Genomic DNA, 17,761 nt, shown 5'->3' on the forward strand with positions numbered 1-17,761 from the left:
GAGGATAAAAGTTTGAGATTTTGTGCATGTGCTTTCAGACATAGCAGGAGAGAGGGCAGATTGCAGATTTTCTCCTGAAATTTTCAGGTATGTGATACCTGTGTATGTGCTTGCATGCTGGACCATACAGTGATACATCCTGGGCTCCTCATCAGCGCTTCCCACTAATCCCCAGCGCTCAAAGTACTATCAGACACGGCTTGTTTGGGCTGCCTGCTGACATCACTTGCCAGTGTTGTCCACAAAGACCAATTTACAATACCATTTGAATGTGCTTATGGCAGCTTGTAATACCTATAAGTGGGAGCTACTGCTTTGAGCCCTCTGGGGAAGTGTACCAATATGCTTTCTTTACCAGCTCAGGAAGGGAGAGGGGCAAGCCCCAGGACTGACCCTAGAACACAGTTGACAGTATAAAAGTGGGGTTCTTACCCCTTCCCCAGGCATATGCACTATCATGGTCATCTTCTATTTGCCTTCCCAAAGAGGTCTGTGCTGATTTTCTGGATCACTGTGGAAATTGCCAGAAACAACCATGCCAGGAAAGCTCAACAACCACTGTTCTGAGAGTGTGTTGTCTGGGGATCTCATCTATGTAGAGATGGAGCTCTTTCCAATGCTGCTCACCTGGGGATGACCCCTCCTGAAAGAAGAAGGCAGAGGGATCTCTGCAGGAGCTCTCAACATTTCCACCCTCCATATGGAAGTGAAATAATTCCTCCCTTTACACAATGTCTTGACAAGTCTGAAAGATCCCAGAGCAAAGATCACAAATGCCTGGGAACTGTGTGCCTGGGTCTCGTGTGAGACCAGGAACAGAGCCAAAAACCTTTCCAGCTAACCCCTCCTTCACTCTTATGGAGGACAGCCTGCACATTGGTTTCAACAAAAGCTCTGCAAGGAGGAGTCCTATGGCAGGGAACCGTGTTCTTCTCCCACACCCCATCCTGACATCTGGCATCTGTAGGCATAACTTCAGTGCAAGACTGGGAAGACAGCCAAAACCTTTCCCCAGACTAGCCCCATCTCTTACTAGTGTCTTCTCTCCCCCACTGCCAGCCAGTACAGACCATCCTACTGGTTGTGGAAGGGCAGGGATTCTCCATTGAAGGCTGTCTTGTGCAGCTTCCCCTGCCTCTGACCACACAGCTGCCCCAGGTTCCCGTTCCAAAGTTCTTAGATCAGCACCTGAACAGAGGGTCTTTACTAGGAGTATTGATTCAACAGGTCCGGAAATTGCATTTTCCCCCAGCTCTGCTATGGACAGCACCTTCTCCTAGCCTACCCAAATTTCTCCAATCCAGCAACTCCTTTCATAAGTCTAGTGACGATCAGACATGGGTTCTCTCCCCATGAGCTCTTGTGGTCTGAGTTTTTATGCTGAGAAGCTATTTTCAGTGATAGGTGAGTGCAGAACTGTAATGAACAGCAGTAATAGGGGTCTGTGTTCCATGGAGCTCCTCTGCCTACCTACAGCACACAATATTGCCTCCTGAGCACTCATCCCTAATAAACATGCCCCTCAGACAGATGATGGTAAAGAATGGGCTGAGATGACCAGTCTGTCCATACAGCTGTCACTGCTGCTGCTGCTGCTTGACAGAGGGCAGCTGACCAGTGGTTATTTCTTTTACTTGGCTTGAATTCAAACCAGTAATCTATAAATGAATTTGTACACTGCTCCCCATGTTGTTTAGCTCTCTTTCTCCAGTGCAGCTTTTTGCATTGTGCTTCCAGAGACAGCTCTGTAAATAGGTATTTTCCTGGCATTTCACAGGGTACCTCAGGAAGGAAAATTACCATAGGTTGTTGCCTACCGTTTCCTGAGCTTCCCTCTCCCTAGGAGGAAAGACCTGTTTCTGCCATTCAAGGAAGGTCTGAAGGGTGTGGACTGTCCCTTGCAGCAGCAGATGTGGCCCTGTCTCACAGCACTGGGGCTGCCAGAGCAGCAGGTCCAACTCTCCAGGGCTCTTCCTGATTCCTTCCAGCACCTTGTCACAGCTCCACGACCCTCTTTCTATGCCTCCTTCTCCTTGGCAGGAGCAGCCAGGCCTCTCATCCTAAGGGCAGCAAAATTTGGTTTTTGAGTGCTGTTGACTCAGCTCAGTCTGTGAACTCGCAGCATCTATATTGACGCAGTTTACCTGTGACATGCATCATGTGCAGCACCATTTGCACAGCAGTTACAGCTGTAACCTGTGGACTCAGAAAGAGATTCCAGGTGTGCTGTGGCATGTGGGAACCTTTGGGGCTGCATACCAGCCAAGGCCAGACACAAAAAGACCACACAAAACAAATACACTTGTAAGGACTCTTTTCCTTTTCTGCAGCTTGAAGACTACCACATGCCATCCTCCTTTCTTCCCTGCTATGAAACAGGAGTTGAACAGGCACACATGAGCATGCTGATAACAATCCCAAACTGGCTTTTAAAGATCCAATTGTCTAATCTATGATCTAGATAAACCTATGGGAATAAAAGCATTAAAAAATATTAATTACTGAGAAGAAAGTTAAGTTTTTTATCACAGGCTACTTTAATGATAGTTAATGACTTTTTAATCTACTGGAAAAAGACATAGTGAAATCTGGTACTTAGAAGCTGAAACTGGAAAAACCCAGAGATGAAAAAAGGCAAGAACTATTAATACTGAGATTAACACTTGAGTTGCCCCTAGGATGACTCCCTAAGGAAAATGTGAATTCTCCATTATTTTTCTCTGTGTCAGTCAAGACAGTATATATAAAACATATGTTCTTGCTCAATTTCTGGCTTGAACAGTACACATGAGTGTCTGTGTGTGAAGTGTGTCAAAAACAGCTGACAGAGTACTGGAGGGCAATGGTTTCCTGGCCCTCCCACTGGGTCCTCCCTCAAGCAACTGGTTTATGCAGCAAGGTGATCCACAGCTGCCAGTCTCTTATTTTAATGCTACGTGAACTTGTCATTGCTGATTAGAAGAGAAGAAAGGCAGGGGGTTGCAACTCTGTGTTGTGCCTGTCAGCACACTGCAAACCCAAGAGAAAGAGAAAAAGAGAACTAGGCACAAAGGCCATTTTCAACATTTTTAAGCTTCTAACACAGGTGGAATTTAGAGAACTACAATATGAAGCCTAAGCTGCTTGTGGAGAGCGACAAGTACCTCACACAGGTGTTTCAAGGTACTGGGTTTTTTTGTGCAATTTTTTTCCACACAGGATTGAGACTTCAGTGGGGCTCTGATACATGAACTTTTTGTCTGGCTGGTGTCCTTGCCCATTTGGTAAGTTTTCAGCGGCACTGTGTCTGGAACACAGTGCTCTCTCCCACCTGCAGAACTATGACAACTTTGCTTACTAAGAGAAAGAGTTCATTCTGCTCTCATCTTCTGACCTCTCGCTTTCATTTATCTCTTTGTCCTTCTATTTAGGTATCTTGGATGTGGTGCTCTGACCAAAGCAGTCTGTGCTTGTGTTGTGATAAGGGTAGTGGAACAGTATAGTCTAACAGTGCCAAGCTAGTTCTCTTGGATCAGCCAGAGAGTTTGTTTTGTCAATAAGGTACTTGATGTTTATAGTAAATTTCACTTTTTGCTGAATGATTTGTCTGCAGATTGCAAAGACCTGACATACTGTGCTTGAGCAGCCATATTAAAGACAACTGCCAAGGGAAATAATTTGGGAACAATGAGATATTACTGGTTGTTCTTACAACCTTCTCCTTCTGAAGACAAACTATTTTTCTATTTGCGTCATTTAATGGAAAACACAAATTTTTTTTAATAATAATTTTTTTAAATACTTTAACAGAAGTGACAGAAGATATAAGGAGGAACATTTTTAAAGAATAATTGCATTAAATGCATGGCAAAACATTGTTATGTGAGTGCCGGTGTGGTTCTGGGCCTCCAGGGGTTAAAACAAGGTGTGCACAGGCAGTTCTTAGGGAGGTACTTAGTATAAAGTTCAGTGGCTGAGGAATGTCCTGGCAGTCAAGCTTCATTGCCTGGGAAAAACACAAGGCCAGGTATTGACATTTTAGTGAGTGATATGATCTGGTTGGCTTTGCTGGTGCAAATGAGAGAATTTGACCAGTGCCTTTAAAGGAAGAATAAAAATAGCTCATAAAATTCAGAATTAGAAATATTCTGCTTGCATGCTATAGTTGAAAGGAGCAAGAATAGGATGGGAGCATGAAGGGAATAACTCCGTTTCTCACCTTGGCCAGCCTCAGTTCAGGAGTGGACTCTATAAAGCATGAAGCTACATTTTGCCTTCTGAAATACCTGTAGAAAGGCACAAATTATGCTATTTCTGGTTATTTATTACAATTACTTGATCACTGGGTGTAATGATTAATACAGACTCGCACACAACATGCAGACTGCAGGCAACTGGAGCCCCTTCTACTGGGAATTGCTGGAGAAATCTCTTTGGATGATACTGTCCCAACAGTCAGCTTGATCTCTGCCTGTATTCCTGCCAGTCCCTGGTCGCCTGTCCAAATGGGAGAGCTCCTCACCAGATGCCTGTTTCTTTTCAGTTCTTCGCCTATCTCCACTTGGCTCTCCAGCCATCCCTGTGTAGTGCATTCCTGCTCTTCGCCTGAACCAGCTCTGTAATGCATGCTTTGTCTCTTAGCTAGGAACAGGCACCTTCATTCAACCAAATTCCCATGGAACTGGAAACAGATGAGAAATCAAAAGCAAAACCATCTTTAGGGAACTTCAGGGTCCTCAGAGTCTTTGGAAATCTGACTACTTATTTGGATAATGAGGTGTAGATTTCAGAGTCTGCCTTTATTCACTCCAGTGTCCAAATCTTGAACTTATGTTTTTAGTTATATTTTTATATTTTAACCACTTAATCACATCAGTCTTTTCATTTTTGCATAGTAAGTGATTTGGTACCCAATGTTTCTCTGCCGAGATATCAGCGAAAGCACACTCTCAATGTGCGGAAAAAGTTTACAATGAAAGTTTAATAAACAGCAGATCTCGAACCAGGCAGTATCTGTGAGCCAGATAACAACTCTTAAGATCTTGTTTAACTATGTCTAGTGAATAGTGTTGCTTACTGTCCTAGGAGATAATTTTGTTCAGTTCTTCTGTGTGCTTCCTTCGTAGATTGTTGAACTCTGTTTCAGACTGCCCCATTTTGTGTGAGTAGTCTCAAAGGGTGCCAAAGTTCAGTTTTAGAGCATTCATGGATCTCTCATAACCACTCAAGATACCATCAGTCTTGTGCAGCCCTTCCCCAACAAGCCAGACTCATTTTCTCTGGATTAGGCCAACTGTCATGGCAGTGAAGCAGCCCATGTCTAAGTTCCATGGAAAATGGCCAGAAAGATACACATCAGAATGACTGTTGTTATCCACTGAGGGGAGCTTTATATAGACATTTTAAAAGTGTCTCTGATGGAAGTAATGCGCCTGATAATGGAATAAGTAACAAGTAGCTGCTAAACCTGAACCAGAACAGGTTTAAAACACACTGGCTTTAAAACACATTTTGCTTTAATACATGCTGGCCTGAGGTCCATATCTCTGGGGACATTTTGTCCTGCCACACCCATCTGTCTCCAGTGCCCTTTTACTGCCATTTGCATGCTCTGGTCTGCTCAACACAAAGGGAGAGAGCTTGGCTAGCCTGGGGTGTCAGGGTGTGGCCAGGGCAGAGAGCACCAGCCATTAGCACATGGTGTGTGCGCTCACTCTGCCAGTGCCCAGCCTCCTGAGGCAGTAAGGTACCACCAGTTCTTGGTATAAAACAGGCAATATACTCCTGTATGTCACCATATATTCCTATAAGGCATTGCTGCATGTGAAGTAGCTCACTAAGTGATGGCCTGATGGCTGAATAACATATTTTGTGTGCCGGCAGCTATCGTTAGAAATGCTTGAGGCCCTGGACCTGTTTGTTTAAACCATTTTATGTGAGAAATGGCCACAGTACATGTACAGGTTGGTGTTCTCTGGTTAGGAGCTTATTACACTAGTCTGGTTCTCATCTCTGTCGTGGCACCAACCTCATGTCCTGGGGCTGCCTACAACGAGTGAAGGGTGCTCAATCCAGAGCTTCGGACGGACCGCCAGCCTCACAGGGCTGCAGTGGCTGCAAGGGCAGGGTGCTTCTGTGGGTATCTTCTCCTTGCCCGGCTGCTCCTCAGAAAATGCCGCTGCCTTGGTGGTCTGGGGGTTTCGATAGCATCAGCTCCGAGATCTGGGAGATGACTGCAAGCCAGACCTTAGCAAACTCGGTGACAGTCCCTGAGGTGCAAGGTGGGCGGAGAGGGAGATGTCACCGCTCGGGGCAGAGCGCGGCTGCCACTCTTTTGTCCCGGGCCGCCCAGGCACCCAGCGCTGCCCGCCCCACCTGCCTCGCCGCTGAGCCCGGGAAGGGGTTAAAAGCCCGGGGCGGCTGATGTCAGTTCCTGCGCTCCTCGGGAGGGCCGTGTCTGATATTTGAGCCGTGCTCTCCCGCCCGAAGGAAACCGGGGAGGGAATGGTAAAGCGCTGAATGGGACGGGAGCCGTGCCGGGCACCTGCCTGCCGCCCGGCACCGCGCAGCCGCCCGCGGCCGGGGCCGGCCCCGCCGCGCCGCGGGTCGGGAGCCCCGGGACGCCGCCGGCCGCGCCCGCCCTGCCCCGCCGGGCAGAGACCCCCGCGCCGGCCAAGGTGAGCGCGGGCGGGGACGCGCCCCGGGGCCCGGCGGGCGAGAGGGCTGCCGGGGGTCTGGAGGGCCGGTCTGCGCGGGGCTGGCTGGCACAGCCTTTCGCCCCCGGCTCGGCTTTCTTCGAAGGTGACCGTAAGGGGACTGGCGGGAACATTCCGGAGCTGATGTTGTGGCATCTCTGTTAACTGAGGTTTGCTTTCTCTCTGGGACTTTGGCCCTGAAGAGACATGGAAGAAGTGGGGGGAGGAATGGCCACACGAAGGGGGAGATGCAGCCCAAGAAGTAAATGTCTGTAAGCTCAGCGGTCTCTTCTGGCTTCCTGGTCAGCCTCGGTGTGCGGGGCAAGACCTCCGCAGGTAGAAGGGCACAACTGGGAGCCCTTCTTCCTGCCTCCAGGCACTTTTGCTAGCGAGCCACCTGCGCGGATGTAGAGGGGAAATTCTTCCCTGCTCCCTCCCAACACAGGCTCGCGACAAACCTTTTCCTTGCCCTTTCCGCAGCTTTTTGTATAATTTTCTCCCCTGCCTCCCCCTCCCCCCACGCCTCTCTCCACCCCATGCCCTGCACATCTCAGGCCGCACTCCTGAGTGAGAAATGACTGCGTGGCTGAGCAATTCCAATGGCCTCGGCTAAAAAGCTGAGGCGAGTATGAGGTAGAAAGTGAGGTGGCTGGGGACAGGGTATTAATCAATAGTACAGGATTTTCCTGCTGAGTTTTGCCCATTGCCTGTACTGCTGACCCCCTTGATGCCAATTGAGTGACATAGGAAGACATCTCTTCCCTTTCATGTTACATTTATTACTTTTCTACTGGTTCCTTTTGTAGTAAGATGGTAGCTGAAAGTTAGAGCTGTATTCAGCTCTGGTGTTCAGACACCGGTGCTTTTTACGGGCGTGTGCTAAGAACTGCAGTCCCCCTGTGCTGTGAATCCCCTATGACAGCCTGCGTAAATCTGTTGCTGAGCCGAGCAGACATATCTGGAATATGGAAATAGTGCCTCACTTGTCTTTATTGTTTGTATTGCATAAACAAAGCTGCATTTACTTGCATTTGTATCTGCACCTGAAAGACTTCACACTGATTGATTGTTTTGGCTTTTTGGGTGGAAGTGTACAAAGTCTCTTAAATGTTTTGATTTCTAGTTCTGGATTCACCTACATCTGGAAAATCAGCTGATTGTAGTCTAAAAACACAAAGAAAAACCACCAAACATGTGACATTCTGATTTAAATTTCAGCTTCATCAGAATTACAACTGGATATGGACATTCCGAGTAAATATGATCATATTTATTTTGGATATGGCATTTAGAGTCAGAACTGTCTCTGATGTTGGTCAAAACTTACAGATATATGCATGAGACTTCTAATTTTGACTGCATTTAGCAGGTGGTTGAGTCATTCTTTCCCCCACTGAGTTTTAAGGACTTTTTATCTGCCATTATTGTCACTGACAGTTGTTGGATACTAAACACTGAAAATCAAGCTGCTCTTTAAGAAGTGGCTGTATGCATTTAAGAATGATGTTTTGAAAATTTCAGCTTGTTTGAATAGAGTGGCTGTCTTCTATGTTCCAAATCCCTAAAATAAGAGTACTGCCTCTGCAAATATCTGGTTCCCACCTGCTTCTTTTGCATAAGGGAAAAAAGAGACAGTTTTATATAAATATGTCCTTATAAATTCTTTATCTGATATGAAAAGGACAAATATCTGGGAGAGGAAGGAGAGTCAAATAATGTTCTGAGAAAAAGATGGTTAAGACTTACTAATAAGGACATGTGAAATGGCAGATCCTATGGCTGTGATTTAAAGTCAGTCTGTCAATATTAAATTGATAATATTGTAATTCACAGAGTACAGATTAACTGCTTATGTTCAGAAGAACAGGAGAGAAGGAACAATGTATTTTAATGGTAAATGAAAATGCAGAATAAGTTTTGTAAATAAAGTTGTACTCTAGAGATAAATATTAGACGTTGTGATACAGTATATTTCTCTGAAAAATGGTAAGGTTTTTGCTTGGTGGAAAAGCTATAATTCTAATCTCTAGTCTTCAGAACTCATTTGGCATGATGACATATGAGGAAGTTATTAGCTTAAGTGGAGGAGATGGGGATTAATAGAAGAATGGTAAGATAGACAAATGACAAAAGAGAATGTGACAACACGTTGCTGTAGAGGGGGTGGTTAGATGGTAGGTATGTTACTGGTAGAATTGACTACTGACACAGGGGATTAGTCTAATGACACAAAATTGCACATTAGAAGTAGTAACAAAGTGGGCACCAAATCTGGAAGAGCACTCTTTAAAATTAGTAGAGGAGGAAAATATTCAGTTGCATAAACAGTAAAACTTCTTCCAGATACCCCAAAACAAACCATGCCTTTTAAATATTAGTGATCCATAAAAATACTGCCTGTAATTAAAAATATAATGTATAGTTATACTAATCAATTACAGGGTTACCATGGGCATGTTGAATTTCGCAATCACAGAATGGTTCAGAATGGTCCGATGTCCATATTCAAACAGGGCCAACCAAGAGCACATTGCACAGGATTGCATCCAGACAGTTCTTGAATATCTCCAGTGAGGAGTCTCCACAACCTCTCTGGGCAACTTGTTCCAGTGCTCAGTCACCTGCACAATAGAAAACTTCTTTCTTATGTTCAAATGAAAGTTCCTGTGCATCAGTTTCTGCCCTTTGCCTCTTGTCTTATTGTGTGGTACCACATTGGCCTGTAGCACAGAGAATTTCATCTTTCAGAGATCTGGCACAGACCTGAGCTTTAATAATCTGTTCCAGTCCATTTGTAATTACCCTCCTGCTCTCCCGCATCTGCCATTTACAAAGGGAAAGTCAGCTGAGATTCCTCTGTTCCAGTTGTGTCAGCTTGTCTGTGAATGTCAACCACCAGTGCAATATGGTTGTAAAAAAAAGGCAAATGCAATCAGATGAGGCATTCCCTATGAGAGGGGAAGTGCTAAATGCCTTTACACTAGGCTTTGTTGTGGGTGCATGCTGCCTTTCAGATGCAGTTCTGGTCACCCATGGCTATGAAAGGGAGTGAGAAAAACCAGCTCTTTTATATGATGTGCATTGAAGCTGGAACAGGTGCAGAGGGAGAGCAGGGAGCTTTTCTTATGAGACTAAAGGAGCCCCTTGTCTCTAGCCTTGCAAATTGAGGTCCTTAAGGAAAAGCTTTTGATATCTATAAATGTATCAAGGGGTAAATATGAGGGAGGAAAAAATCTCTAGCTAAACTGAAGGGTAATAATCTACAAACATTAACAGACACAAGCTGGTTATGATTATGTTTATGCTGGTAATTGGAAGGCAGCTCATTAGAGACGTGAGGTTCTAGAATAATAGGAATAGTGGGAGAACTGCCAGCATGGTTCTGGGGAAGGGCAGTGTTTATGTATGAAAGGGATTATAAAGTCCAGTTGTCTGTAGTGATAAAGAATAAACTGTAATGATTCAGGACACCTATCCCATCCTAGACCCCCTATTCAAAACAAGGGTATTTTAGTTCAACCAGAAGTTATGGTCTGTGTGGAAAATTTCTTTTGCTTTAGCATAAGTTGTTTGGTACGTCAGTTTCATTTTGCTTTGTGCCATTAGAGTCCATCCCATTCATTTTTATGTCCTCTTCGGATTTAAACTTTATGAATCAAAACTAAAGCTTGTATGAAAGCTACATAAAAATACAAAAAATACACTTGTATGAAAGAAAACAAAATTTCATTTGAGACCTGAATTATTATTTGTGTCCACAACAGTGTTAGCTGTAAACAAAGTTAATAGTATTGTAGGATCCTTCGATGACTTAGCGCACTCCTTTAGCTTGGGAAGGACTGATAGCACTACCTTACAGGGAAACATTGTAGTGTTGAAAAGTGTACCAAAGGTAACCTGGTTAAATGCCTGGGAAAGAGCTAAGGCTAGAGATCAGAGCAGTGTGCTGGATGGGCTGTGCAAAAGGATGGCCTCTATTTCTGTAAAGCAGTAAGTGCCCTGCTTGTAGGAAAGTGGCCTTCTTTCCTATTGTGGAGTGTTTTCAATGCTGCAGTACTGCACATGAATATGCCTTTTTTTATTCCTGAAACCTACCTTCTGGAATAGTATTTCACAAGTCATTGGTAAAGTAGACAACCTGCTGTCTGGGAAACTTTCTATTACTGAGCAAAGCAATCTGAACATACAATAACTCACAAGAAATGCTTATAGGCAAAGGGTATAAAATGTCTCTTCCTTAACTCGAAACATTAGACATATAGCTGGATAGAGGGGCTTGTTGTGTTAGGTATACTCACACTATTATGTATACTCACAGTAATTTGAATCTCAAGTCTTACATGCAAAACATGAACCAGGTATCCTAACAAGTAGATACAACTGGAGGGACGTCTTAAAACATTCCTCTCTGCAGAAAAAGGCAGATGTAAGGGCAGTGAGGCTGAGTGACTGTTGCTTTCTTGCAAATCCTGGACTGTTCCTTCATCTGTCGCTGTTTGGGACTTGTGAGTTTGTCTGTGAGCTTGTGAGAAGTTCCTTTAACAAGTAAGGATTTAATTGTTCTGATGAAGCTGAGCTAAAAGCTGTTCTAGCTTTGTAAATGTTGGGTTTTTTTTGATAATACAGCTGGCTGCTGGACTGAACACACTGAGTTGACCTTTTTGTTCATGAATACCTGAATTTGGTTAAGAACATCTATTGCCTAGGTTTTTTTGGGTCTTTTACTGTAAGTATCTGAAATGTCTAAACTGTTACTGAGTAGAAAAATAAAAGATCTTCAAAAACTACAGCTTTCTCTACTTTCTGGGGCTGTATGTATTTCTTGATGTCTACAAGGACTTTGGTAGAACAGCATGTTTTGTCTTTAGTTCAGACTTATTTCTGTATGGATTCTCTTTGTTTTAACAAAGCAATTGTTTAGAGACTGGGGCACTTCCACTCTTACTGTCAACTGACTGTATCAAGTAATTAGGGATTGTGAACCATTGCTTAATACATCACATCATCTTAACACAGTCTGTATGAGATAAGGCACTGGTGACCCAAGCTGAAAATGTGTGTGTGATACCTGAGGCAGGAGGTTTTAGTGACTTGAGAGTTTACAGCCATACTGGAACAAAGGAGGCAGGAGTAAAAAATACTTCTAATCTCTGGGTAAAGACTGAGCAAGATTGTATGGGTGGCAGTAAGGTTGTTTCTGGAATATACAGTATAATGCATTAGTAAATTATTTACTCATTCTAAAGGTAAACGTTTATCCATTAAGAGTGACCTCTGGCAGAGGGCAATATCAGTGACTCAGGGTAGCATTATTTCATCTTTTGCTTGGAGCAGAAATGGTCTTTGTTACCAGTTCTGTACGAGGCACCAAGGAAAACTAGGCACAGAGGTGATAAGTTTGTCCTTCTAAAATACATACTTTTTTTCCCCCTTCGATTCTGTAGGATTTTTAGAGCACCTCAGACGACATCCTAAATGGATGATTAACATCACAATGGCAGAACTCACAGTGGAGAATGGCAGCTCAATGGACTGGCAAAAGCGATGCCTTGTGTTGGAATCCCAGCTCTTCAAATTCCGCTTGCAGGCAAGCAAGATCCGAGAGCTGTTAGCTGAGAAGGTGAGGCAGAGGTGACTTCTACTTTGCAATGAATTATGACACAAAAGCAAAAAATCTGCAAATGCCAAGCTATCCAATATATCTGTTAACTTGCAGTGAGGATTTCTTCCTTGATTACAGTACATGTTTGCTCTCTGCTTTATCAGTTGAGATGCAGAGATGCCTGTCATAGTGCTGTAAAGTGGCATAATAAGAATGAGCCTTGTTTACTGCAAAATCACCAAGTATTTGGACTCCAGTGGAAAACACTGTACCAGCAAGATTCTGGATATCTGAAGTGACTGAGACAACACCAAAGCAAATATGGATATTTTGGGTAAGAACAGCAGAATCATGACTTGGCTAGCAACAGAAAAGCTTGAAGGAGTACAAATGATGCTGTAATGTTAAAAGCCCAGATAGGGGGACGTGTATTGCCATAGTGTTAGAATAACACTTCATATCCAGTCAAAACATTCTGGGGATACTGAAGAGCAAGGCCAGATATTTTGAGATATGGATGTTAGAAACTTACATGTCATCTGTGGTTTTAGACACATCTCCTACTAATGTCTTTCAAGTGCCCTCGGGTGAGTTTGTGTACATTCTAGAGGAGAAAAATGGTAAAGATCTAAGGATTCTATTAGAGTTTTGGGGTTTTTTTGCTTGTTTTGTTGTGGCGTAATTTTTTTGTGGTTTTTGTTAACCTTAAATGGTGTTGTTTTTCAATTAAAGTTTTTTTTCACTAAATTTGTATTAAGTCCAAATTTGTAGTTTGCATTGGGGTCCTTTTTTTTTTCAAAATGTGGCTTATGTTATCGCAGTTCAGTCCAAGATTGCCCAGATATTCAATTACTATGGGAAAGTGAGAACGGTTTAGCTAATGAAGTCAAAATCTGTACAGCTGACTGCAATACACTATACCAAATGACAGATATGTTCTAAACTCACTTTTGCTGCATTCTGTATTATGTTACTTCTATGTGTATATTCTTGTCTGTTGGTTTTGGATGTAAAAACATCCAGATGACAGCTACTTGAGAGTAGTGTTTTCATCCCTGCTTTTACTGTAAATTACTGTAAGTGATTTCCACTATTGACATATACTGCAGGAGACATTTTTTCCACCCTTCATAGTCTAAGGAATTATGCAATTCTAAGCAGCTTCTTCATCTCTTCAAATTAGTTTCTGAGATGGACCTTAGTGATTAGTTACCCTGAAAAACATTGTAGAGTCCATTTAGATAAAGGCACATTAAAAAAAAAAATCATGTATAGATGTGGAACAGGTCTGGTAAAGACAACCAGTATTCATATGCAGTATTTGTAATTTGCTGCATTATGAGATCTGTGTCCATGTGCTTTATTAATTTCTGCTTTGAGAAACTTTCTGACTACCCACACGTGAGACAAGCCCACCTACCAGACTTCCTCATTGGAGAACAGACTTGCCAGATATATTTTGACTATCTCTTTAGGGGAGTTTGTGGGTCATTTCAGAGAATTAATTTTTCATCTGCTTCAGGGGCCTGGCTATCATTCGTCCTTTTAGTCAAAGCGATGTTCCCTTTGCTAAGATTAAGGAGTAGCTTGGTTCAGTGATCAGGTTATTCTGTAACTCCTTGTACAGTGTTGTTGTAGCTTCATTTGAAGGGTCAAAGAGCTACCAGGATTGCAATTCTTAACTCCAAATGTCGTGTGGGAAGGGGAGAGCCTCAGCAGGAACCATTGGGGCAGCTCCAGCAGGCTCTCCTGCTACAGGTGGACTCAGACACACAGTGCTTATGCTGAACACTCCTCCTGGGAAGTGTCCTGGGCCTCTGATTCCCAGCTGGTCTGTAATGACTTGCTCAGGGACCTTCCTTCCCTTCTCCTCAGTCACCACAGGACACCCCAGCAGTCACAGCAACAGGGGCTCCTGTTTGAGCTGCATCCTTCTCACCCTCCTTGTCATGCAGAACTGAAGGAGGTCCTTGGTTTATGTCTAGTGATGGCAGCTTCAGGTATTTTGTCATAGATTTTATAGCAACTGTGATTTTTAAGGCTTTTTTTTCCTCATTATGAGAATGAAGAGATGCAGATTTACTGGAGAGTCCTGCATTTCAATTAAGGTTTTTTGGAGCATTGAGAGGGAATGATCTTGGAAAAACATGAAGTCTGTATTGTTTGAAGCTGTGTGCCAACCTGTGGTAAAGATTGTCTTGAGATCCTCCCAGTATGGTTTGCAGTAACAGGAAAATTATTTTTTTTTATGCTGTTAGATGGTGAGAGTGAAGAGCAATGTTAACAGGGGTGTGATAGTTGCTCACCAGCTAGGTTATGGATGTGGAAGTGACTGAAGGGCTTGAAAACCTGATTCCCACATCTTAAATTATTCTTTATTACTAATTTTATGATTTCAAGACAGGTTTTACTATTTTAACTCACAAAAAATCCAACCACTCATGCCTGGCACTGGTAGTACAATGTGCTCTAACAGTTTAAATACTTGAGATTTTAAAAATCCGCTTAGATTGAATAATCTAGATCACTGTTCAGGACATGGGGAATTTAAAACCCAGTGGTTTCACTGCCAGTGCCCTAGTTCACATGGTGTGAACTTCCACATTGATAGCCTGGTCTCAGCTGCTGAACAAAGCCGCCCAAACTGCACAGAGCCTGGCTGGGGGTTGGTGTGGCAGAAGAGCCTTGGCCCTGGTATCCCAGATAAAGCTCTGCCATCCTGCTGGACCCCACAGGGCATGAGACCCCCGAGTCCTGCCTTGTGGACATAAGCAGAGATTGCTTTGGAAACAGGCAGTTGTTTTCACCCTGATTTTCTTGTACACACTCAAGGAAAAGGGATACTCCTCTTGGTGAGTGGCATAGCAGGCCGTTGCCTTGACAGCAAGTTGACCTGGTTAAGAGTGAGCCCTGGAACAGAACAGCAGGAGAAAAATGAAGCTGAGAGGTATAGGAACTTTTTTCACTCAATTTTATTTTGCCTCTTTTGGGCCATCAGGAGAGGGAAAGCTTGTGTGAATGGTTGATGGGAAGATCTTTTGCAGTTTTTAGAAGGGCCATCTGGGTAACTTAACCTGCTTCTGTCTTATTTCAATAAACAATGAACATTTGGAAAAAGGATCTTTTGTCTCATGCAAGCATGGCTATTCAATTAATGCTGTTTCTCCCATACAAGCTGTCTGGACTAGTGCTTGAAAGAAGAGTTCCGTGCATTTGTCTTGGTTATTAGTTTTTTTTGTGTGACTTGGGTCATATTGCTTAGTAGCATTTGTCAAATTATAAAGCATTTTGAATGAAAGGACCCATGTAAATACCAAGCATTATTATTAATTCATTGAGGGATTTGAAAGAGCCTTACAAGCATGTATGTATTAAATCTGAATGTGCTCCAGTGAGAGTGCTGACACTGGGGATGAGTGAAAGAATGACTTCATGTACACGAGGAACACAGCAGTTATTTAACAGTTCATAGTAGGACAACTCAACAATGTAGTACAGCAAATTAAGACAAATACAAGTTCATTTAAGGCTACAGAGGGAATTAGGGTGACAAAAGTAATTAATTTGGCTGGAGCTTAGCCAGGTCACCCTGTTTGCACAAGTTTCATAACTTTTTAGTGATCAGGAATGGTCCCAACATAGATTCTCTGTCCTGATCAAGATCTGTAACTGCTAGCAATGCAAAGCAACTGCTTTGGAATGACAGGGAGTTCTTCTGTAAGAACAGTGCCGTCTTCTTAAAATAACCTGAGTCTTTCATGAAGATTGCTCACCTTGTGGAGGACTGAATTATTAGTTTAAGAGGATAGCTTGGTAAAAAGGCCCAGAATTTCATCTGTCCTGTCAATGTAGACCCTGTCAATTAATCAGAAAACTAGGAGAGACCATTGATTCTGAAACTACTGTCTTAAACACTCTTTGTTTCACAAAGCATGTTATGTCTCCCCAGTAGTCATGTTTAGCATCTTTCTTTTGCCAATATGTTTTGCTGCTACCTGTCTGTGGTGATGACTGTCCAGAGACCAATAGATAAATGCATGGGTACATCACTATTCTGAAGGGGACTCATACTTGCTTAGCACAAACCCCTGCTATTCGTGTTAGATTGCTTTGAGCTCAGTTTCAAGAAGGCTCTTTGGTCAGAGCAGCTTTGTATGGCTGCAGTCCTCTGTGGCATCTCTCTGTTCCTCTGCCAAAGAAGCATCCTTGATTTGGATATTAAGTTACAGAGACTGTTGTATTTGATTGTTCCACTTGAAAAGCAAATGTGAGAGGTATCATGCTAAATGTAGAAGGTTTTGATGTTCATGGTTTTAGTTTATATCATTGCTTTTATAGTTACATGACTACTGAGGTATCTACATGTATGTGCCTTTTGATACGTTTGCTGGTAGGGGTCAGTCTGCTCTTGTATCAGTGAGCATGTATGGAAAGAAGAGTTGGCTTGCTGCCCTATGAAGGAAGGCAACTGGAAACAGGGGAATGCTGCCATGTCCATTCTAAGTGATCAACCCAAGAGGAATAAGTCCGTTTTCAGATATATTGGTTTGGTCCTGTTAGTAACCAACCTGAATACTTGGCTCCAGTGCTTTATCAAAAATGCATTGGAGAGAAAAGGAGCTTAGTTCCCTTTATAGTTTTTCTTCTTTAAGCATGATTCTTTTAATCTTCTGAAGATTCTTTTATGTCATTCTTTCAATTGTAAAACATAAGTAGGTGTTGCAAAACTCCATGAAGTGTTCCTCAAATTTTGCAGCTTGGTAGACTAAACTTAGTGTCAATGACTTCATATTGCTGGGCTTAAACCTGAGACCCATCGAAGCAGACCAGGTGAAGATGACCTTGGCAAACATCAAATGAGGCAGTAGGTTTCTATTTAAAGAAAATTTTAAAACAAAACCAACAACCCAAAAAAAAAAAAACCCAAAAAACCCACATCACCAAAAAATCCCCCAAACCAACCACCACCCACGAAAAAAAGGGCCGTACTGATAAATTATTAGAAGAACCCCAGGTACATCTGAATTTTATGAGAATGAAGTAACTTATAAACATTTAGGATAAAATTCAATTTAATGTCCTTTGATAGCAGAAGTGTTCAGATGTTGAATCACATAATTGTCAGTTTGCAAAGCTCTTTAAAAAGAAAAGAAGCACAGGAAAATTAAGATCTTGTCAGTTATGAGTCTATGATACTTTTGAAGCCAAAGCAAAGTATTCAGTGGTTATCATGCAGCATCATATAGAACCTGCTGTGAGCTTTCCAAGAGATATTAATTTTTATTTACCATTGTGAGTGAATCATAGCTGAAATGAGATCAGGGAAAAATGGTGCATGGTAGACAGGCTCCTTGCAGGGACAGCACATAGTGTGTGAATTGTAGAGATGAGGTCAAGACTTTGGCAGTGTTCCTTTGACCCATGTAATGAATGATGAAGCTCACTAATGAGAAAATGGTTACGGTGTATTCAAAGTAGGGCAGAA

At 42.9% G+C, this 17,761-nt stretch overlaps 1 protein-coding gene across 7 annotated transcripts in view; it reads left to right on the forward strand.

Moving 5' to 3' along the window:
* Positions 1 to 2,936: 2,936 nt before the first annotated feature.
* The window catches only part of PLEKHH1 (pleckstrin homology, MyTH4 and FERM domain containing H1), a 54,053-nt gene continuing 39,228 nt past the window's right edge, over positions 2,937 to 17,761 (forward strand). For 2 of the 7 annotated variants that reach the window (XM_072930105.1, XM_072930106.1), the window contains exons 1-2: positions 2,938 to 3,162; positions 12,119 to 12,294. In XM_072930105.1, coding sequence (XP_072786206.1) covers positions 3,108 to 3,162; positions 12,119 to 12,294 — 231 coding nt within the window. In that variant the 5' untranslated portion in view covers positions 2,938 to 3,107. Of the gene's footprint in view, positions 3,163 to 6,356; positions 6,657 to 6,727; positions 6,845 to 12,118; positions 12,295 to 12,322; positions 12,611 to 17,761 lie in introns of those variants that run through there. The other 5 variants (XM_072930107.1, XM_012573895.5, XM_072930108.1 and 2 more) reach the window with 5 other exon arrangements.

The sequence above is a fragment of the Taeniopygia guttata genome, chromosome 5 (genome assembly GCF_048771995.1).
Source record: "Taeniopygia guttata chromosome 5, bTaeGut7.mat, whole genome shotgun sequence".
Lineage (NCBI taxonomy): Eukaryota > Metazoa > Chordata > Aves > Passeriformes > Estrildidae > Taeniopygia > Taeniopygia guttata.